Here is a 25,152-nt window from a genome sequence, read left to right on the forward strand (position 1 = left end):
TTTCATTGTAATTGAGTTTAGATAATTTACTTTGCCATTGCAATTGCCATGAACATTCAATAAATATTGTCAAATATAATTTAACACAAAACAGGGGAACCATGTTACACGTGGTTAACAATTACTAAAATATGTTTCATATCAACATTTCCCACTTTTTATCATTTAAAAAAAGGGTCATACTGACACAAAAAAGGCTCAGATGCAGCAATTGTGATTAATTGCAATTAAGTGAGAACGTAATTGTAATTGACTTTCTGAGGTAAAAAAAAAAATAATTGTAATTAAATTGGAAAAAATGCTGGCAATTGTAATCATAATCGAACTGTAATTGAACATGGGTAATTGAAAACGTAATTGTAACTGAAAAATGTAATTGACCGCAACCCTGCTAACAGCTCAAGGATGCCTGTACTTTGTGCTGCATATGGTTATACAGTAGAGTTGAAACAAGGAAACTGAGAATAATCTTTTCTAACCTTCCATGTTATTTCAATAGAATTTTCTGTATTAATAGCACATGTTTTGACTTTGACAATAAAGTAAACCGCGTGAAAATCGGTTGAGAAATGAGTAAGTTATGATTTATTTTCAATGTACACCTATTGCCTTTAATGGGAACGTTGCCCTGACCAAGATGGCCGCCACGTAGGCACGTCACGCTGACGTATCTCGCCTTCAATGGGATATCTATTCGTATACCTGTTTTATGTAATTCTACAGAATGTGCTATGCTATAGCATTCTTCAAGTTAGCGTCATCGTAGAGCTGAAAACCATTAGCTAACATGAACGTTAAGTTACATGTTTTGGAAGATAAACTCAAATAACTTCACCTATTTTTTGACAATCTTCTCAATAACAATCCAGTTATTTTGTGTATAAAGCACAGTTGTCAATAAAAGTCAGGAAAATAATGTTGTAATACTATTGAATTTTAAAACATTAAAGGATTCTCATATTAAACAATAATAAAATAAATAAAAGAAGTTGAATAGGGAATTAACTTTGCCACATTTACTGCAGTGGAACATAAACTGTTCAAACCTTTTTATGTAGAAAACAACCTTTTCCACTACTTCGATGTAGCTTGTAACGGATTACTAGCTTAGTAGAAGCTACAAGCTAAGCTACCTCATTAGAAGAGGCTAAGTAGACAAAGTGTCCACCCTGCAGCCATCATTTCCACTCAGATCGAAAACGAGCATCCAGTCGGGGGCCAAAGGCACAGCTGTCACAGCTTTTTTTCCATTGCCATGACAACCGCAGCCCTCTGTTGCCATGAGAATCATGTCCACGTTACAACCACTGACCCACTGGCAAGGTTACACACACACACACACACACATAAACATAGTGGCTCACTAGGAACAGCAGCACAGGAAAAACCTGTAATTCTATTTAATTACAAAAAAATACCCATCATTTAGCATCAGGGGGATGTTTAGTGTCTTTTGTTTACACAAAAACCAATGAATGTTTTCACAGTAGAGACGTTAATCTGTTTAGTAACAGATAAATAAAGCACTGATGGTTATGTTATCCTCCCATGAGGTCAGAAAAGCACAACTCTGTGTGTGTGTGTGTGTGTGTGTGTGTGTGTGTAGATAAGTCAGGATTGTGGTCCAGGTTCAACTGAGATCTGCCTCAGATCCCACACATCTGCTCACCTTCTATCCAGGCAATGGCACCATCTGTTGGCTATGACTCGGCAGCGCAACCATGTTGTGTTTTTGTTTTTTTTGAAGGAGAATGAATCTGCTGGTTCGTTTGAAGAAAAACGATAAGGCCTCATTTACTCAGGGCCTCTTATTTTCCATATATATTTTCAATATTGTCCCTAATATTTCCATTCTATCAGCTTTCTCTACAACACAGACACACTAAACCTACCAAAATCAAGGCAAAAACATCTACATCTCGTGGTATACTCAAATCACGCGGGACCGAGTAATCTCGATTTTGCGCTACACGTGATATATTAGGTTTATTTATGTCTTGTAACACTTGCTAAACATTTGCATAATTTTCTTGAACCAAATCCACATTGAACAGGGAAAAAAAAAAACAGCATTTAAATAGAATTTCAACGTCTTTCAACGATTCCAGTTTCATTTTTATTTTAGTTGTAATTAGTCTAGTTTCAGTCAACGCAATAAATTTGAGTCCATTTCATCTGTTCAGGATTTACCTGGCATCACCATCAAATGCAATGGGTAAATTCCCCCCAAAAAGATAATTGGTGTTTTATTTTATTCTATTGTCAAAACATGTGAATTTAAAACTTAAAGTTGACCTCAGTGTAAAAAAAAAAAAAAAACAACCTAATACAATTTGAACAAATTAAATGATACTCTCATGCCTTATCAATAAATAAATACAGCACTTAAAAAAAGAAAAGTAGGTAGTGGAAACCACCATCTGCTCTTGATAAGAAACTGTGTCCCAAAGTGTAGGAAAACATTAAAAGTTGAATTTTTTTTTAAATTATGTATTATTTTCAATGTTTTGTTAAAACCTAAGAATAATGAAAAGGAAAGAAACGACACAAAAAATAAACAAAATGAACCTGTCTTCTGATGACTTTATCAGTATGTAAATATCGATCTTTGGAAAAGTAAATAATCAAAATGTTGCCGACTTTAAAATGGGACAGGATAAGGACGAAGGTCTGCTGTTTCTATGTTCAGGCAAAAACAAGTCAATGAAATTAACAACAACTCAAGACTAAGTCCATGTAGACAGGGGTGTAGATGGGGGTTAAAAAAAGCCTGTCGTACAGCTGGGGATTTTCTTTATAATCACTGAAAACAGACGGAAAACACAGAAATAACTTCCTGAAACTGAAATAGCAATATGACGAGGACATTGGGGAGAATGACTCATTTTCATCGCATTTTCCAATATTCATGTGGCTCAATGTGTAGCAAATGTTTGGAGAACATAAACAAAGGGACTTTTTATATATGTAGCCAAAAATCATGTATTTTTAAACTATGTTTTAGATATACCAACAAACAAAATATGTGCACAATTTGATGCACTTTTTTGATCGTATCTAATGGACAACAAGGCTTTTTCTCTTCCCGGCAGTAAATAACCTGACTAAACCTTTATAGTATTATTTATGAACTTAACTAATCCCAATTAAGCATTTTGGCATGATTTTGGGACGTTCAGTTTGTCAGTAATTATGTCGGAAATAAAACGTAAATTTGGGAAAAGTCAAAATGGAAAATCAACATCAAACTCAAAATAATAATAGCCTACGTAAATGAAAAATCATCTGACTGTTGAAATGTGAAATAGTGTCATATTTGTGTGATAAATAGCTAAATTTGTCACACGATGTATTTCTAAGCAGCCTGACACAAGAAAAATGTGAATATTTGGGCTTGAGTACAACACTCCATCACATGTTTAAGTGCTACATAGCCTAGCATTCCATAGCCAGAGATTATCGTAAACCACTTCTCCACGTGCAGTCCAATGGTTGTTAGCCTAACGCTAACCATGAAAGCACTCAGAATGACGACAAATACTCAAGTAAGTCTACGTTTGACCCACATTTCACTATGTGACTAACTGAATTTTAGAAGAGTCGCAGTGAACTGTGACGTCCAAGCAGACCCTTTAGCTCCGCCTCTGACCACAAGGAATCCTCAACTCAATGAGAAGATAAACGACCTCAAGGGAAAATCTCAGCAACTAACCAACCCTAACATGTGCAACGTCAGAATACAGTGTCTTGTGGGGCAGCTCAAAGTGTATAAATAGACGTTAGCAACAATAGCCTCATTATTACTAGGAGAACTATTGTAAATATGGTTTTATGAGGGCAACATAGTGTGTGATAGCTAATGGCAAATCAATAACAATAGCTTCATATTTTAGCGAGTGATTATTACTTATTCTAACGTTACTACATCAAACAGGAGGAGTAAGTCTGAACGTAAGCCTAGCTCTTATTTTGAAAGGTAAGGGCGGCTTTAGGTCAATTGCTGCCCTAGGCAAGAGTGGATTTTGTTGCCACCAGCCCAAGTCTATACACAGTGTGTACGAATTATCATTTAATAAAAAAACAAAAAAAAAAACGCAGACAAAAATACAATTCTGCGACACAACAAACCATTTTACAAATTTGAAAAAATACAATATAATAAAATATAACACCTACAGGTGCAACAACAATGGTGCAAAATCCAAAAGCAATGCAAAACGGTGCAATCACAAGTTAAAATCAGTAACAAAACTCTTAAAACCAAGGAACACAATGTGCTAACAACACAATTATATAAAATAGAACAAGAATTACTACATATGCAAAAAGGCAACGCAATGTTGTGGCTGCAAATAACTTCTTATTGCATGTGGATAATTGCAAATTGCATACATTAATGTATTAGTATAATAGTTAACATCAAGCAACAGCTTTGCTAACAATAAACTTATATTTTAAGTTATAAGTTAGGGTTTTGAACTCTAACACCTCCCATGCATTCTCAGTGTTTCTGTTTTATATAATCTCTTAATTTTATGCCACTCTCACCTTTAGGAATTTAATTATTATTAATTATCTATTTATTTGGGTGGTGCAAGTTGGCACCCCTCCAGCAGATGGCGCCCTGGGCGGGCGCCTGGGTTGCCTAGCGCAAAGGGCGGCCCTGCTGAAAAGCCAAAAGTGTCGACTGTGTTTAACAATTAAAATTGTGAAGCCTCTGTCTGACCTAAAAAAGCAGTTTTACAAGTCTTTTTTCCCCAGTTGTGCTACATGTATTTATCCGGCAGGAAGTTGCACCCATAAACAGGAAGTAACAGCCTTAGAAGAAAGCTGGACATGTTTTTTTTCTTTAAAGTGTTTTTTTTGGTGTAATACTTAGTCTGAATGACTGGTTTGATGTCATATCTTGGTTTTCCCTACCTCCTGGTGAAGAGCTTGAATCCGGTGAAGGACCTGGAACAGCCGGTAAACCTTTCCTCTTCGTCTGTCACGCAGCCAGTCGGGCACAAGGACAATGTCGGCGTGAACGTGGGAGAGGAAGGCAGGGAGGAGCTAGGCGAAGAGGACGGCGAGCTAAATTCTTCGTTGTCGTCGCCTTCCCTTAGTAGCACGATCTCCACGTCGGTGTCCACATTGTCCACGATCTCCCCACTAGCCCCTCTGAGGGCCTCCAGTTTGGCTACATCCGCGTCCATAATCAAACGAGTGTTCTGACTTCCTGTGCTCGCATCCCCTGTCACATTTTGTCAGGACGAACTTATCGAACTTATCGACGAAACCTTGTACACATAAATTTGGCATGTAGTGTGTAGCACAAAGACAATGCTAATATTTTGCTAATTCTTGCTCGTTTATAGCTCTGAAATGTCTGCAGCTTTTGGTAGAGTACATTAATATGATCTCGATTTTCAGTACAATCAAGAGAAATTTACAAGTTCATTTCTGGACAATCTTAGCTAGCTCTTTAGCTCGCAAAGACACAAGTTAAACAAACGACTTAATACTGAGGATAAAATAGTTAATGTCTTCATAATGATGTCAGTGTCTCAGATTGAAGACGAGCTTGCATTTTTAAAGTTAGCTTTAAAGCGAGAGAAATGACGAGTAATTGTGATTAAGCGTGTTTGAGGTAAAGGTTTTTTTTTCTTTTTTGGATTCTTCTTTTGGTTGCTTTTAGCCAAACAAGTTTAAAGCTATTATTAAAGTCCATTATACAGTGTTCAACTGGAGCAATTAAGGCTGTAATAGTAGTCCACAGTCAAAGCGGGGATGATTCCTTCAAGGACTCTTACTCTGAAAAGGCTACAAAGTCAATAATCCACATGCCAAAGGTCTTTTACGAGACATACAAGGTGTGTGTGTGTGTGTGTGTGTGTGTAAAGACAGAGCTTAGTGTAGAGTCCTGAGCGAGAGATAATCCTTCCCAGCATTCCTCTCCATGTCTGCACTCAGCCGTCCTGCAGCAACAGTAGCAGTAGTACTAGCAGTAGCAGTGGTAGTAGTGGTAGTGGTGCAACTATAAGTGCAGTCTAATAGTCCAATGATCCAGGAGAATGATCTTCTCTCCTCTTTTCCTCCCCCTCTTCTTCTCTTACTTCTTTAGTTTCCTGTTGACTTTGATTACACTCCCAGTGAGGTGACGCACGCCCACACACACACACACACAGCCCCGGTCACACACACACCACTCCTCTACTTCAGCCTCCACCACTACCCGCCCGGCTAAAAACCAGGAAGTGGATATGACAATCAGGGCCAGGCTAGGGGCTGCCCCATCACATGCCTGACTCAAAGTCTGACATCTGACTCAGAGGTTAGATCAAGTTTCTACTCCTTCAATACTTTGTAAAGTAATCTCCCAAGTTGATTTTAAAGATAAGGGTGGGAAATTTAGCAGTTTGATTGAGTGTTTCCCAAATTGCAGTTAAGGGACAATAGAGGGTCTGAGTCACAAGTTACACCCAAATAACCACCACTGCAAAAGTTTAAATATATACAGCTTGTAGCCAATTTATATAATTTCATTTACATTATGCATCCCTCTGTAAATGGATGGGCGTGATCAGAGACATTGATTACATTTAATGACAGTTGTGGCTGACTTTATCACGGCACGGCTAACCGTCGAAATGTCAACAGCAGCTAAAACGTTCTCACTTTGCCACAAGTTCAATTTCAGACACAATGAAAGGAATGAACACAAACCCTGATCAACTATAACTGATTGACTGTTATGTCTGTAAATATTTGCTACCAAAACAACAACAGAAAGCTATGGTATCTTAGACCTATAAATGTTAGCAACGTGGGAAATGGCCTTGATTAAATAGCGCTCTAAATACTGAAGCAAGTGCATAAAAACACAAACTTGACAAATAAAGCACAACACTAAATCTTGCAGGAAGCATTTCTCGGAGACACAAATAATTATTGGAAACGCTCAGAACTCAAACAATCAAGGGCTTAAATATAAAATGCAATAAATAAATATAACATTTAGAAACATTACAAATAATAATGATATAATAATAACATTAATATATATGTGCCAAATCACTCAGATTATTTCTAAACCATTAAACCAATCGAATTTGCCAGCATGCTTTTTGTGTGTGCTGTTACAAATCAACCACAGTGAGGCGCTGTGTACCTAAAAACAAGGTTCCCAGTCAGAGAGAGGAAAGGGTGAGTCCTCTTTGACTTGGTTTTAACTTCATCACAAGTGTCACTTTTTAAAATATATATATTTTCAAAAAGTGAAAAAAAAAATAAATAAATAAAAATAAATCTCTGTATACAAACAAATAAATAAATAAATATAAATGATTGAATTTAAAACAACTTATTTTGGACGTTTCTACATTAAAGTTCATGGCAATCAAACACTTCCAACAAATATTTTCCACGTTTTATCAACACATTCGGGGGCTCAAATTTTCCATGATTAAGGAAAAAACAAACAGAAATCATGAAACAGAAATACGGACAATAGCGGAATAAATGTTTCAGTAGAATATCACACTTTTTCACTGTATATCACAATCTTTGTCTGGTGATTTTTCTCACTAATTATGATACTGCGGAAGTAAGTTTTAGGATATTCTTCATAATGAAACGTGTTAAAGCTGTAGCTGTATTTTTCCCCTATAGATTATTTATTGAAATATTTGAATCTTAAAGGCTGACGGAGGTTTTTCTGTCATTTTGGACGCAGATCACTAATGTGCATCATTCATTCACTATATAAATATATTGATTACATGACTGATTATGTGTATATAGAACACCTGTGGTTAATATACTGCACTACTGGGAGATACATCAGTCCCTTCACAGTGTGTGTGTTTTATAATTATCATCATTAATTTATTAATAGGGATTGATTGGTTGCTCTCGGCTCAAATTCACTGCTTTATCACAACGCCTCGCTCAGGAATCTAAATAAGGACCATTTTTTTTTAGGCGAGAGAACCTGAAAGCAGCATATGTTAACCCTTTCCTGGCTGTTATCGATCGCTCTCATTATATAACACCAAATACATGTGTGAGTGTGTGTGTGGGCAATAAAAGCAGAGCAGGACATACAGAAAGCTCTCGTCGTTATGGTGTGGAGAGAATACGGTATCACCACCTTACACACACACACACACACACCTGCTCCTTTCCTTTCTGTTCTGCCGCCCACTCTGCAAATAAAACGGCCCTCGACAGCAAATACACAAATCAGAGAACCTATTGACTTCCCAACACCCACCGCTGACCTACTTTCACAATGTTTGGCTCTAAAAGACGACTCTTATTATATCATAAATTGAAAATGTAATCCTAAACACAACGCACTGAGGAAGCCATTTTCCTAATGAGTTCCAAAAAAAGCCCCATATTAGGCACTAATGAGGGCCTGCTTAATTATTCATAATCCATTACTCCAATCTTACCTTGACATTTTTGAAGAATTTACCGTTATTTTTGTGGTAGTTGACTCATTAACATTACCTGCATGTTACCACTGGACACCACTAGGTGGCAGCACTGCCCAAGTCCAGTCAAACCTTTGTTTTAGAACGGTTTAAAACTAAAACTAACAATTCAAAATGGACTAAGTTTGAAGAAATTTAAAGATATTTTAGATTTGTGGTTGTCACAGGTATCACTACTGCTTGTGCGCACAATACTCCTGCACTTGACTCAGTGCGGAAATGAAAACAGATGCCTATTTCCGCCTAGCGCCCCCGTGTGGTTAATGGCGCATAAGTGTAAAAACAAAATTATTGCCACTTGTAAATTCCCAACAAAACAAAAGCATATCTTGTTTGCCCAGCTAATTGCCTGAGGCCCACTGCAAACACAGGACTGCGATATTTGTATTCATGGAAAACGGACGATAAACGTGGAATTCGCGCTCTTAAATGGAAAATGTATTGAAACGGTATTTGGGTTTTTTTTTCCTTTCTTTATTTAAAATTCGGTCACAAAAAGACACAGAAATACCCCCACATGCAAGTTTTCGGACAATATCATACATTTATAAGCTATTTTCCCCTGAAAGAACATGTGGCTGAATGTTTAGCAAGAAGTGTAAATGTAGGTTCAGAAAGTCGCACAACGTAATCACACGGCAGCTCAGGATTTTGTGCAAAACTTGAGGGTGATTTGCCAGTTGGCTGTATTTCGCACAAAACGCAAAGGAAATAGCTTTATGACACAGACTAAACACACGTTTTGTTGTAGTTGACTCAATTAATCCTGTTTAGCATGTTTGGTACAATTTAGGGAAGTTTATTAGCATGGAAAGCAATCGAAACATGGAAAGACAATGAAGGGGAAACAAAACAACAAAAGATAAACTGTCTGGGAAATGTTTATATACTTGGAATTGAGGACATTTTGAAAGGGAAAATTGGAGTCTCTAAAAGCAGGTCTTTGACCCACTTTTGGGTCTAAACCAATGAGTTGTCAACCAGTGATTCAGAGCAACCTGACCATTAAACATCACATATAGTAATGTCTTGTTATGGGTTTTTTCTTCTTTTTTATTTATCTATTATTATTATTATTATTAAACTGATAAAAACAAATACTACACTTGATCGTAGCCAAAATGCCCGAGAAGCGATTTGTTTGCCATGTTCATCTAAATAAGTAGATACAAACAAGTTTATAGATATTCGTTTATCTGAACCATAAGTAGATTAGGATCTAATCTACTCATGGTTCAGTATGACTCAGCAGTTCACCTGCGTCTGAAGGAAACAGGACAGCAATGCACAAGAACTCATAAGGACACGTCAAAGCGATCAGCAGATGCCTCTGAGGAAGGCTGATAGTCGACAGTCAAAACGTGTCAGGAGAACTGAAAAAAGTTCTCTGAATAAATTGAACCTTAACATACAGACACAACCTCTCTAATATCTATAATCTCATCGTCTCATTACTCTTTAGAAAACTCGACAACTACCTACCAGAGTAAACCAAAGCCAGGAACCCTTTGCTATTTTAATAAGCGACACATTTGGCTAATAATCAAGGCTAATCACCCCAACAGCATCAATCTGAGACTCCCTACTAGTCTGTTTCTAACTCGAGAAACCTTGCGGATTAGAGGCAATGAAGCAAAACTTTAAATCCAGTTCCTTCAATCAGAATCAACACGACCTTAACGACTAACAACCTTCACAGACAATAAAATTACACGTCATCTAAATGTTGCAGCCTACCTATTAGATAATAAAGGCTTCTTAATGACCTCTGGTCCCCAAGTCCCATATAAGGAAAGCCCTGTACCAGATGGTGGAGGTAATGGCAGTTCTTTTTATACCTTCGGCTGAAGAGGCTGCTCTATTTCAAATGCTGAAAAACATGTCCTTGGAGATTGTTCCTGCTTCTAGCTCAGCTCTGATGGCTTTACTGCCATAAATGTAGGCAAAAGCAGAGGAGCAAAGCCTTTTAGAGAACAATGGGTTGCAAGTTTAAAACTCTGCCTTAGATGAACAGATGACAGTGAAAGGATCAAGGACTGTTCGCTGTGATTATTGTATCAAACACTGAGTGATGAATCGCCAGCACAGATCAGTACCATCTGCCTGATGACAGCTCCATCTATGCGGCACATGTGTAGAAATATATTACACAGTTGTCGCACAGCATGACTAATGCTGGAGGGCTAAGCGATATGAGTCACAAATCAATTACGTATCAAACTGTGCACAATGTTGTTTTGACTATATGTTTTGCAGAAATAGCTTTAACGGTTTTTCGTTGAATCCTGAGCAGTTGTTGCATATTCATAAATGTGCTGTACTAACATGCAGTTTGATGTAGCAGTGACTACGTTATGTGTCCCTCTGTAAATGGATGGGAGTAATCAGAGACATTGATTAACCTACTTGCTGCATTGAACCCCTGCGGACTCATTTAATGACAGTTGTGGCTGACTTTATCACGGCACGGCTAACCGTCGAAATGTCAACAGCAGCTTAAACGTTCTCACTTTGCCACAAGTTCAATTTCAGACACATTGAAAGGAATGTACACAAACCCTGCAGTGGTACCCTGATCAACTATAACTGGAAGACAAGCGGCTTGACTGTTATGTCTGTAAATATTTGCTACCAAAACAGCAACAGAAAGCTATGGCATCTTAGACCTATAAACGTTAGGAACATGGGAAATGAACATGATTAAATAGTACTCCTAATACTGAAGTATGAGCGTAACAACACAAACATGTCAAATAAAATACAACACACAATCTTGCGGTACAAACTCTTACAAGAAGCATTTCTCGCAAGATGTCTGAAGCATAAAAATACAATTATTTAGTAGCTTTAGCTTAATTAACCCCTATTATCCTATATTTAAAATCTATTGTCATGATTTTGGGATATTTAGTTTGGCAGTAGATTCATCAAATAAAGGAATGCTAATTAAAAGGCAAAACAATGCAGAGCAAAGTTTAATGCGCCAAACTTCCAGTGGTAAAAATCTCAGAGCGAGTTTTTTTAGTGTCCGAATATGTCACGTAAGTTTTTCTTGTTGTTTTACTTAGTTTATTGTTGTTTTTATCTATTGTTTATGACACTTCATGCAAGCTGTGGCTGCCTGAAAGGGCGATATAAATAAAGTTAAGTTTTCACTTCTATATCACATGGAAATAGAAGTGAAAACTTCTATATCCATGTGATATAGAAAAATTCAATAACTGAATTATTGAATTATAGCTTCAATAATTCAGTTATTGAAGCTGTAACGTTATATTTTGTTGCCTGGTGATGCGAGACAAAATATTTTTGATTTAGTGAGGTTCATTAACTGGCAAAAACTTTATTTTTTAAATTAATTTGTTTCAAGAAAAAAATGTTATTCATTAAATTAAAGTATTTCAAATAAAACTTCAATTTTTAAATTTCATCTAATTGTTTGGAGTGATAGTTTTACTAAAAAAGCAAATCCTCACTGCCATATTCAAGAAAACACTTAGAACATTGAACCTCTGTGTTGGTTTAAACTCAATTTGAAAATTAACTCGTTTAAACTCAATTTACACACAAAACGTTGCCTCTATTTAAAACAATTTTGTGTACTATGTTAGATATTTCCATTTGGGTCAGCAATCAGTGGCAAAAACATCAATTTGTGGCAAAGATGTAACACAAATGTAGCTAACTTAAGTTAGCAAAAGTAAATAGCATGGCATACTAAGTAGTATATTATAGTATTAGTTAGGGATGCAACGATTCACTCAACTCCTGATACGATTCGATTCACGATACTGGGTTCACAATACGATTCTCTCACGATTTATTTCACAAAATTTGGGCTGTAGAAAGATGATGACTGAAAAACATTCCTTTATTTTTTTTGGGGAAAAAAACTATAAAAAACTATACTGTTTTCCTTTTTTTTTCATTGTCAAAATAATCCCTTGATAAACTATTCAAAACAATGCAATTTAACTAAAAATAAATCTTGAATGAAATAAATAAAGGAATAATACAAATGAAGAAGAAGCCTATCAATTCAAATTCTGGTTCTATAGTAAACAATGCAAAACTGCATAATAGTTCTTTTTCTTTTTAAAAGTGCAACTAAAAATGTTTTTTGTGCCTTAACAATTGGGCTTAAAAAAAAAAAAAAGAACAGTCATTTCACTGTATTTGTCAGATATTTGTTTGGACCAGCAGAGGGCGCTTGTAACCCAGTGGTCGGTTGGCATGCAGATATCTTGCAGTGAAGAAGAGATGCTATGCAGACAGAGCTAATAGAAAATCGTGACTTTTACAGATATTCACGTAATATTACAGATATTCTTTAGGTGCTAAAGGGGTAAGGAATTATTTATGAGCATGTTTAAAAGTAGAAGGCGGCCAGAAAGAAAGTATTAGCAGATTCCGCCCGCCGCCAACACTTCTGGTTAAAAAAAGTACTGCAATTCAATTTTCACAGTATTGATGTGAATCGTGATACCTATGAATCGATTTTTAACTGCCTTGCGATTAATCGTTACATCCCTAGTAAGAGTAGAGTACCGTATAGCATAGTATTTGCATTTGCAGTAATTTACATTTTACTCTCTTATCAAAGTTGGAAAATAAGCTAACACCAAGATTTAAAAACGTATGCTAAAGCTAGTTTACTATTGCTAGCTCAAGCTATTGTCAAAGTGATTTAAGTGTTTACCAATATAAACCCTCAAAGGACCGTTAAATTTAGATTGGTGGTAAATGAAACATCCTAATATTTCTTGTTGTGTTTATTACATTGTGAATTATCTTTTTTTAAACAACATGGTCAGTGTTGTTAATTTCTTAATGACAGAAAGTCACTCTTGGATGTTTGGAAAAGGACGACATCATCTGGTAGTAGATCAAGGTAGAGCTTTCAGAGCTGTCACATCTCCTCCTGTGGTTGAGCCAGTAAATTTGATCTGATCCCCCACTAATGTCCAACAAAGGGATGTCATCTTTCACTGTGAAAATAAATTAACCAGTCACATACTGCTCTGCTCTGTCGGTGATAATTAGTGTCATCACAGCGAAAGCACGGGCTCCTCGCTGTAATCTCCACAACAGTTTGATATTAACGAACGGGCTGTTTATCTTTGCCATCTGGGTTTTCGTCCATCTGGTGTGCTGTTGTGTGATGTTATGCAACTTTCTTTTTTCTTTTTGGCTTGATACAAGAGTGTATTGTTCTTTCCATCCCACACGTAGCCAGACAAGCAAACCCATCAATCACTAGATACTGAACCACAGACAAAGACTGAAAGATGGCATTTGGACACAGTCGTGATAAACGTGTAAACTCAGTACAGTATTTTACAAAGAGGAGCTTAATTTATATATTGTTCTTTAGCTAGCATTTTATCTAGCTCACATTAGCATCACTTTTTGCTTTAGCTAGCATAACTCCTGAGCAAAATATTAAAAAAATACAAAACACATTATCTCTTAATTTCTATGACGACTTAACACCAATAACACCTAAGTCAATGAAAAGAAGAGACTTTTTATTATGCTAATAAGCTAAACTTTAGGCTAATCAACTCCACAGTATGAATCCCGGACTGCCAAATCATCAGTTTCAGAATTGAAGGTGAAATGGCTTAAGCTAAAGTGCAGTAGCCTTAGCTAAGCTAGCAGAATTAACATTAGCTAGGTTGACACACTAAACTAATGGTTCCCAAAATCAAAGGCTCACCATATTTTATTATGTAGATTTATCAGCTTTGGAAAACCACAGGTTAGGCTTCAGTCTATTTGTTAAAACTAATGAATGCTAGACCAGTTCTTCCCAACTTTTTCTGTCTAGTTAGCCTTTAAGTTTTTCCTGAAATGATACACGTAGCGCCACGTTACATCAGAAGTACACTCTCCATGTTTGTTATATAGTTTCTTTGTCTCGCCTTGCTCTACATTGTTGGTTCTTTAAAGAGTTTTGCTTCAAGACCCCAAATTTCTCCATAGAAACTACCGTAACACAAATCAATTAAATGTTTGCAATCTTAAAATTTATTCCATGCAAAGATTTATCCATTAAAACTTGTGATGTTAAGGGTTTTGCTTTCAGAAAGATACTTCAGCAGTACAAAGTAGGTTTGAATCTCCAAAGTTAATGTAAGGCCTATCAACAAGAAAATCTACCAATGTTGCCTTATCCTTATTTTAAAAGTAAATACTGTAAAATGTCTTCTGTTCTTTTGCTCAAACAAATTACCTACTTTTGAGTCACAATCCATGAGGAGAGAACCTCTGTGTCTAGAAACTGTAGCTGGAAATTTGAGTTCTTTATTTTGTGTATATCTGAGATTTAAACATTTGGGTTTTGTCTTTTGATGCGTCTGCAGAGAATCAGACAATAATTTAATGTCAGCTTTTCCACAAATACCTTGTTGGATGTTGGCCTTAGAAAAAAACTGAGAGGTTTCCACATACCCTTGTGATGTACACTAAGAGTCCCATGTACCCCCAGATGGGAGTCTCTCATCTAGATACTTGCACAGAGATCTGCTTTGAAGAAGAAAGGTCTGTACCATGTCTACAGCCCTTTGAACAGAACAACAAAAAACACATCTACGTCAATGGCTGCCAGTTTGTTTGTGTCAGCCTTAATTCATGTCGTAAACAGAAAGTATATCTAATTAAAGCGAGCAAATAGAATCTATTATAATTAGCCTCATAAAGGCCAGGAAGAGAGTGTTTGAACCCTGCCTCTTATCAGCCTCTGTCATCTCCAACAGGACATTTCATGTAATTCAATTTCCTCCAGTTCTCTGAAGACTGAAGGTCTGCGCTGCCTCCCCAGCCCTCACACTCTTTGAACCGCCATGGTCAATGTGTGCATACAAACAGCAGACATTGCAGGGAACTTGATTGTGTTTTGGGCAAACAGCTTGTAAACTCTGTCAGCTTCTCCGTGACGTAGATTCAGTTTACCTCGTAGATATCAATAAGATAGAAAACTCATCATCGGACTGAGATATGGACATATCATAATCCGTCACTCTAGAAGACACAAATTTCTGGTACGGTTCAGGAGTATTTTGTCAGTCTTTAGGCTGATCTGATCGGCTAAATCGGATTGGCCGATATTTTGTATTTCACGCAATCAGGGCACGGATTCCCTAAAATTTGAAATCAAGGGTGGTAAACCAGATGCGTCCCTAAATCCTTTGGTGGCGCTGTTCGCTCACCTGCTATGGGGAATTCACTAACATTGTGTCACCAGTAGGTGCACGTATAGACGTGGTTGAGACCGCCCTATTTAAATGAACATTTTGCTCGTTCAATGTGGAGAAGTGAGTGCATAGAAGCACAAAATGGCATTTGAAGAAGTTCAATTGGAGGCTGATGGACTTCTCCGTCTGCTGCACAAACATTTAATAATATATAAAACAAAATAAACAAATAAAAATGTAGCAGGTCTGAGTTCCTGAGTAGTCACGCACACTCATTTGTGAATATTGTGCCATCGCTGCGTAAATAACGCATGCTGCTCAGCTGATTCTGGACTGACGCAGCTCATCTCTGCGTGCGTGTTAGCCTCTGCTTGTAAGTCATTCTATTTTCCGGTGCTGAAACAATCAACGCAAACAGTTCCAGATTTCATGAATTGCATTGCGCCCACTGCATCACTTCATTTGCATTTCCTCCTCCCATTTTTTGCTCCCCTAGTGAGATCCGCCTACTTTAGATATTCATTAGAGGGAAACAATGAATTGAGGGCACATTTTGACACGCAGCAGCCTCGCACACCTGATTCCCTGGGGTTTGTACCCTTTTTTAGCGCATGAAGTGACGTTTGCACAAGTATTAATACCCCTAAACCTTTAGTGATTTCACCCCTCAGTGTCTTAATTTGGTGATCCGATCAATGACATTATTGTTGTGTTGATGCTCCCTTTGCATTGTTTTACCCGTCTCTCTTTTTATCACACTCTTCCACTCCCTCGCAGTCACAAAGATCTGTTTGGGTCCCAATATATGGCACGGTTTAATTCTACCTCAGTTGGTACCAGGTAGTACCGAAAAAATTTGGTACCCATCACTACTCATATGATCGGATGGGTTGCTACATCTCTAGAATAGTCCGCTTAAGCCTTAATTGACAATTTTTTTGATTTTAGCTTAATTTTAAGATCTTTGTCGTATCATTATATGGGTTTTTACTCAAAGAAAACTCATTTTAAAACTCCTGTTCTTGTTGTATGGGGTTTTTTTTCCAAAAAAAAAGGACAATCTTGAGCATGAAATTCACCAAACCACTGCTGAAAACTGAGTGGTTTGGAGCAGCTGTGGCCTTTTGTTCAAGCGATACGCAACACATCACATGAACTTTAGATCTGTTAAAGCTTAGTAATAAAGCTTTGTTACTAATTCATGAAAGAAAGTTTGTTGGAATAATTTATATGTCAACTTTCAGCCTCAGAGAAACGTAATATCCCTTTTTTATGTGGACGTCGCCACTTTGGAGATTTCCTCACCAATAAACTAGCGTTTGAATCCATTGTTTTAGCGCTTAGTTATGGGTCATTAGTTCCTTGGACGTTATGACGTTGAGCAAGACTTTTAACCGTTACCCACATACCTGTCAAGTTTTGGATTTGAAAATAAGGGAAATTTTCTGGCGCCCACTACGAGCCGTCCCACCCGACCAACCAAGCTCCAGTATCCCTTATATTTTAAGATAGGTGTACAAGAAATCTAAAATAGCCACTTGTCAACCACTAAATACAATTATGTGATTATAATATGGTAGGTCGACCTTTATTAACATTAAAATGCTGTGAACATTCCTACTAGGGCTGGTGATATGGACCAAAACTCATATCTCAATAAATTTTCTCAAAATGGTGATATACAATATAAATCTTAGATAATTTTATCAAATAAAGTCTGACCAGAAAAACAATTCTGGGTTAAATTCACTGATGCAAAATGTCACACAGGGACATTTATTAACAAACAGCTGATCAATATGTGACACTCATTAATCATCTAACTGAGCTTTACATGTTGTTCTGAGAAGTAAAAACAGCGACTCCGAAAACTAGTATTTTGATACATAATACGCTATTACATAAATATATATATGAATTATAATTTTCTAAATTATAAAACAGCCTAAATAAAAACATAAATGGTTATATGAAGCACATGTGTTTATTTAATATACTTACAGTTTATATGCAAGTCAACAAGTTGCATATTAACTGTTAATTTCACATTGCTTGTCTTTAAGTTAGACATAAACATTTTATTTTATTACATATTTTCTTTTAATTTTTCGTGCTCACTCATGTAGTTCTCTGGTATTCACTAATGACTTATTAGACACATTTATTACAGACTTTACATTCTTTAACACTACATAAAGCAGTGTATATTTGTGGAGCTTGTGATTGGTGGATTTTTCATGGTGACTTACGTGGTTCCTTCTGCTGTGGTAGACGTTAAAATCTCAGTTATTAATCTAACAGAACGTGTAACTGTGTCATATCTTGATGCTCTTTAGGAAGATAAACTCTCTGTTCCAGTTTCCAATGTATTTACACCAGTTCTTTGTTTTTTTTCACCGAAACGTCTTCATTCATCATCTCTGTTCTGAGTTGTTTCCGGGTTTGTTGCCGCTGTCGACACTAACATCGCGAGAACTGCCACTCAGGCCATTTCAGGTGGAAGTTCTCATGAGGCTAGTGACAGCGTTCAGTTTAGTAAGGCATTTTTTAATAATTACTACATTAAAGTACGGGATATTTACAGGAAAATACTAATAAGGGAAGATGGCGGGAAAGAGGGGTAAAATACGGGAGTTTCCCGGCCAAAACAGGATACTTGACAGGTATGTAACCACCCAAAAACAATCCCGGGGCTCTATTTCTGATTGAAAGTGGTGTATTTCACTGGAAATAAAGCCCACACGATGTAGCAGTGCCGCAGTTACAGCTGCTTCTTACATAACCCATCTGAGTCAGGAGAACTGACAGCAGTGCCAGTGCCCTGCCCCCACAACACCACACACACAAAGATGCCCTGTCCCATCTGGATTACTGACTACACTAAACTGTGTCCAGATTACACCTCATGCTAGCACTGACATAAGAAGGTGGCTGATCGCTCTCGCTGCTATCCGATCGTCCGACATGTGACGCAGGGCATTTGTTGTTCTCTGAAAATGCACAAAGATTACTTTGAAAAGACTTTGTAATTAAGTCAAAATGACAGCACAGTGGGAAGATGACAGGGAATATATTATCGATTTCTAGGAGGTTCACTGTGAATTAGTAAAACAGGGTTCCCGTGGATCCTTAAAACGTCTTAAAAGGCATTAAATGAATGAAACTAAAAATAAGGCCTCAATTGTCATTAAAATGTCTTAAATCAATGTTTCAAAAGTCTTAAATTCAAATTCTTATATTCAAAATAAATGGTAACATTCGTTTTGTTTTTTTTATATAATTTACCTTAACATTGCGCAATGTAACTACACTACACTACAAAACAGTGAAATGGTTGCAGCGGGATTGCTTTTTATTTATAACATTTTTTAAAGAAACATTTACAGTATTAAGCATATTGTCAGTATCAACATAGAATAAAAAAAATAAATAAACTAAATTAAATTACATTAAAAAAATAAAAAGCTTGTAGCAACTTTCAACAACATGGGGAAATGTTGTTCTTAATGGCTTTTCTTAATGATTTTTATTTTTTGTATTAGATTTCTGGCTATTTTTGTAGTCATTTTACCGCCATTTTGTGAATTTTGGTGTGTCGAATTTGGGGGTCACCAGTTGCACATCTGCCCTAGACACTGACCCAAACCCTATGTAATTGATGTGGCGCTTTTTTCCCCTCGATTGTGTTTACTGGGAAGTTAGTCTTAAATTTTATTTCAAATGGAAATAAAAAGTCTTGAATTTAATTTGACTGAAGCTTTAGGAACCCTGTAAAAGATCTCCAGTTTGACCACAAGCTGCTAAAGGAGATACATGAATGCGAGCAGAGGTCAAAATCTGATTACAGATTAACACGCGCCAGTGGTTGCTATGACGACGGACAAAACAATTTGTCATTCATGAGAAGGCATTAATGCACTTGACCACCCGCACGGGCGTCGACATGTGAAGAGCCCTTGAAGCACTACGCTGATTGAAGCCATTTCCCACCGCTCTGTCACAACGTGAGCTCACATGATTCACACTGATGAGAAGGAAAGTGACTGAGGGAGTTGGAGGGATCAAACCAGCTAAAAAGAGCTTTAGCATTTTGTAAAAATGACAAAGTGCAAATTATAATGCGTCTGAGAAAAACAGAATCTGAAAAAGTCACTTATTATTGTGGTGGGTTAACACTTTGATCTTGTAGCACTTTGTTGTTTCAGGCATTGTCTTTGCTTTTGCTCATGATGGCAAAAAAAGAGACTTTGAAGTAGCCTTACATTACCAAAGGCAATGTAGCATATTAAAGAACCGTAGGCAGAAAGGAAGTCTCCACTTCATTCAGGGAAAGCCGAGTAGCCTTAACAACGACTATCAAAATATGCAAATTATGCAAAGGGGCCTTATTTTTCCTGGCCATTCTAAAGCTGTGTTTCCACTGAAATTAACTGGAAATAAAATGTTACCGGAAGTCAAAAAAGTTCTGGGAAGTTTTGCACCGTCATTAAGCTCGCAAAATGAAAATGTTGAGGGAACTAAAATGTTGCCACACCTAAAAGGTTCACAAAACTCAAGGGTTCACAGAACTAAAAAAATTCCCATTTTAAAAGGTTCCTGGAACTAAAAAGTTCCCACAACTTTTTAGCTCACACAACTAAAAGGTTCCTGCAACTGAAAGGTTGACAGGACTAAAAAGTTACCGGATCAAAAAAAGGTTTGGAACAAAAAAGTTCCTGTAACTTAAAAGGTCACAAAAGTGAAATGTTCATGGAACTAAAGGGTTCCTGCAACTACAAGGTTCACAGAACTAAAAAATACCAGGATCTGAAAGGTTCCTGGAGCTAAAAAGTTCAGAGATTGGATAACATTTTCCAGTGTTTGTGTAATCACAGACAAGCCTTCATGTTACTTAATTTATCAGCCAGACATGAATAAACTCCCACGTCACTGGTAGAACAGGTTGACAGCCACTCATTTCGCTACACTTTAACTTCTTTCGTAGAACTAATCTAACCATCACTTCCCACCTGTAGGACACCTGCTTCCTCAGGTTCAGCTCAGCAAACTCTGCCTCCCTCGCGTCCACCTGGTCCTCCTTTGACCCCTTTCTGTTCTCCACGGCGCCCTCTCCAGGGGTCTTCAATGATATCTGAAATAAACAAAAACCATACTTTTCAAATAAAATAAACGGGGAGCTGAACAAAGAGAAATCAAACACCAGCGTGAACCTAAAATAAAACACACATTTATGATAAAAATCAAAATGTGTGCGATAACGATGAATTAGGCGATTGTTATATTCTCTTTTTACTGTCAAAGAACATCTTTAGTCAGAAACTCAAACTAATCGTAGAAAAACTAGGTAGATGTATCTTGGACATAATTATTCTCATTACTTGATCTAATTTCTACTATCTTGTGATGAAATAGTACATAATGAACAGATCTGTGCTTTGGATAAACTGTACTTATTTTAAACTGCAAACCCGGCGCATATGTCCCCTTCAAAATAAAAGCAGAATCTGTGTGACCCACTTTTGATTAACATCCACATGCGAGGCAAAAAAACGCTTGCCCGTTTGCAACGAGCTAGTTATTAAGATGGTTTCTCTTTATTGTATTTGCAGTTACAATATTTCAGACAATCCCATCAAGTTCTTACGTTTTTGTACGCTTAATTACTATGATCGCTATAGCGCCCACTGGTGGGAAGGAGGTTAAGGGCTGCAAATGTCCAGCTAAAGTTATAGTGTGCCAAGATTTTACGATCCACAACTTGTCGAACGAATGTTTTACGGGGGATGGAAGTCCCTGATAGAGGGTTTTTGCACCAAGGAGTCAGCGGCTGCTGTTAGCCGTTAGCTCGGAGGTTAGCCGCTGGTTTTTAGCATCACGTTGCTCTGTCCTGGAGCGTCAGACCCTCGTCCCTTGATAGGTTTCTGCATATTAAATAATGGACAGCAAATTAGGGCCATTAAAATGAAAACTACAGTTATTCACAAAATACGAGGACTTTAATCTCACAAAATTACAACTTCATTCGCAAAATATTACAACTCTAATCTGTGCTCAGATTTTTTCAAATTCTAATGTGTCCCTAATACACCGTTGTAATTCAGTATTTATGTTTATGGTTAAAATGTATTTAACCCATTTATTAATCATAAATTGGTCTGTTTTTCTCATACTAACTGTTGCTGTTATTGTTCCCATTCCTCACTACAAAATAAGTAATAAAACTAAGTAATTTTTCATACCAATATCGTATCAGATTGATATCGGCCAATAATCAAATCTGCAAAATCGGTTTTGTTTTCGTAAATGAAAAGGTTATATTAGGACAGCCCTATAATAAGATAAACACTGATATAAAGAAGTGATTTGCTTGAATATATGTATTAATCTTTACTATACAGTTAATTACAGTATATAGAGTAGAAATACATTTTATTTGCATAATAAGCCAAAACGTGAGGAAAACACCAATGAATTGATGATATTATTGGGTCAATTAGCTCTATTATCAATTACTTTCTGGTTTATTAGACAGCTTTCCTTTTTTTCAAATGCCCATGGGGCCAAATGTAGAGACTTTGATACTTTTACAAATCAGTAAACTATTATTCCTAATTAAAGTGTATCATTGTGGTCTTGGTCACATGCATTAGGTTCAACATCGCAGCCACGGTTAGTTTGTTTGCTTTTTTTAAACAATGAGTGAATAATTATGTAAGAACGAATTAACTGTAACTTGGTTAATTACTGAGCAACTGTGTGGACAAGAGACAAGGAAGTAAAACGTGCTCACCTCCACCTGAGAACCGCTCAGCTCCCCCGGGCTTTCGGAGCTCATTTCCGCGGCGAGTCCATCCTCCTCCTCGGCCACGTCCTCCAGCGCGGGTCGCTCCACCACCGGAGGGTCTCTCATCATCCTTAAAGCTCTGTCTCCGTGTTTGTTTGTTGTTTTTAAAGGATTAACGGCAGCCTCTTCCTGCTCTGCTCTGCTCCGCGCGGCGACAGCTCGTTATTTAGTCACGGACAACTCTCGCCTCCGTGCGAACCTCGTCCTCCCCCATCGTCCTAGACTGTGGTCCGCGGGCCCAGCTGGGGACACCAACGCGGACAGGGTTGTGACAGCACAACGCGCCTCTATTACATGTTGCAATCAGCTGCGCGCGTGTCTGACAAGTAGTGAGAGTGTGACATCACAGCGCTGGGCAGTCAAACCCCGCCCACTCACATTACACTGCGATGACATCACTGTCTTCGTGCACAAATAATAAAAAAAACAGCTCCGATTGGTTTCCGTCAGTGTGCTTTCTGCCCCCTGGTGTTCTTTACAGGTACTGCAGGTAGTCGATGAAAATATTCAGTGTTTACCAAAAAGATGACAAATATCAGTGCTACAATATTACAATATCCTCTCAGCATTTAGAAAAAATATGACCTGTCTGAGCATTAATACATGGAATAATAAAGGATACAGTCCTTGTTGTGTGTGTGTTTAGATTCCCAGGTGTTTTGTTTGGTGTTGTCGTGTGTGTTTCTCTCATTTTGTGTGTTTTTGCTGTTATTTTTGTATATTTTTATTTCATTTCATTTGTTTCTGTACTTGCTTTTTATGTTATTGGATTCATTACTCAGGGTAATTTTGTGTATTGTTGCTCTTTGTATTATAAAAGCGATAACAACAATACACAAATATGTATATATATATATATATATATATAATCATTCTGTGTACACAAACAATATGCTTAGATTTCTTGATTTATCAAAAATTTAGCCAACAGTACATTGAAATGTTTGACTGTAAAACAATTACTTGCAAATTCTTGATAAATACCAAAAATTATTTGAGGTCATATATAACATATTTAGTGTTTAAAAAACAATTAAAGCTGAACATTTATTGGAAATAATAACATTATATATTTTACTATTGTTATTTTTTTATTCTAGAAATAATGCTGAAATTATACTCCAGAATGTCTTCAAATGTTAAAATTTACTTTTATGCATAAAGCAGCAAATTTACCTTTTAAATAAAATACTATGTTGAAGATAGAATTTATCAGTATTTCTCAATGTGCAGATCGGGGCCCAAAAAATGGGTCGCGGCCCCGTTTTCAGGGCCTCAGGATTTATGTTGTGCTTTTATTTTGAAGGGGACTTATTGACGCTGCATTATTGGCTATGCATATGTTTAAAAAAAAGACTTAATTCATCCTCATTCCTCATTATTAACATGTAGATAATCAGATTTGAAGATGTTTATGGTTTACCTAAAGCTATTTCATAATAAAAGCAAATATTGGAACATTCTTTCTTGACCAGTGTGTAGAAACAGTTACGAAACACTGCTTTATATTTCTCTTTCTCTCAGGTAGGAGTCATTATGAGTCCAGTCCACCAGGGGGAAGCAGAGCTCTACCTGTTGACACTTATTTGACAGGGCAAAAAATTCTACCATTAGGATTGAATTATTTTTGTCAACACAATCTAAAGTTTAGCTTCTCTTGGGAAATTAACTTAGTTCAGTTTTATTTTTGTTGCCATTAGATGAGGCAACACTCGCTTCCTTAGCAATTAGCATTGTATGTAAATATAAGCACTGTGTTGCAGTTTAGACTGTGGAGTCACGGGTACATTTGTCAATCCTGATATATTACTTATATACCTAAAGCTACAACTACCTACGACACCCTCTTGTGGTACAAAATAGTACTGACGATGACACAACGGGAAGCATTTCTTCGCTACAATTCCAACCTCTATCGTGTGCCGATGGTGAAACTTGATGTGACAGAAATACCTTTCTGCTACTCACTACTCACCAAGCAGTGTAACATTTTTTACTTAAAAGTGTCCCTTACATTGATCAAAATTAAAAGGTTGAAAAAAACTGTAATATAGTGAAAAGTTTCTGGCCAGATGAGTTAAACATGATTTTTTTGTGTGAGCGTCTTTTTCTATTGTGTATTGTTAAGGAATGGGTGTGAGCATGCCCACTTCATCAAAGTTGCCAGGTGGGTCGAGACATCAACTATGCAGGGTTTGGGAAAGCGAGTATTCATCCTTTGTCTTTTCCATTGATAAAACCACAGAGTGCTGACTCGGCTAAACCGAAGCTGTGTCTACCTCCGGTCTAGAGCTGCTAGATATCCCGAGCTGCCACAACCTGCCATGGCTGCCACTAAAGCATCCCAACGCTTGGCTGCCCGGACCAGTTGCTCTTGGCCAGTGGGTGCATAGAGAGACTAAGCCCCCGTGGTGTTAGCCAAAGCCCTCTGGGATTAGATTAATTCAGGAGGCGGAGAGCTATTGGTGATAAAACAACAAGCATGGGAAATGGCCCTTGGCTTCACATTGGATTCCACTCTCATATTAACTGGCATTTTAAGCCACATGGACATTTCTATTAGCAATGTGCTAAACTGCTAGCTTTGAAAAATGCAAAGCAAAATCGGCCTACTGCATTACGAGAAACAGTG

The 25,152-nt window shown here is 37.2% G+C and overlaps 1 protein-coding gene and 1 pseudogene across 6 annotated transcripts in view; both read right to left on the minus strand.

Moving 5' to 3' along the window:
* dgkza (diacylglycerol kinase, zeta a) overlaps positions 1-22,867 on the minus strand; it is a 94,673-nt gene extending 71,806 nt beyond the window's left edge. For 3 of the 6 annotated variants that reach the window (XM_028464874.1, XM_028464899.1, XM_028464891.1), the window contains exon 1: positions 20,686-20,702. Coding sequence is in view for 2 of the 6 variants with exons in the window: in XM_028464907.1 (XP_028320708.1) it covers positions 4,921-5,195 (275 nt within the window). In the remaining 4 variants the exon portion in view is untranslated. Of the gene's footprint in view, positions 1-4,920; positions 6,219-20,685; positions 20,808-22,466 lie in introns of those variants that run through there. The other 3 variants (XM_028464914.1, XM_028464907.1, XM_028464882.1) reach the window with 3 other exon arrangements.
* On the minus strand, positions 9,515-9,617 carry LOC114479170 (uncharacterized; annotated as a pseudogene).
* Positions 22,868-25,152: the final 2,285 nt, after the last annotated feature.

The sequence above is a fragment of the Gouania willdenowi genome, chromosome 2 (assembly GCF_900634775.1).
Source record: "Gouania willdenowi chromosome 2, fGouWil2.1, whole genome shotgun sequence".
Classification (NCBI taxonomy): Eukaryota; Metazoa; Chordata; class Actinopteri; order Blenniiformes; family Gobiesocidae; genus Gouania; species Gouania willdenowi.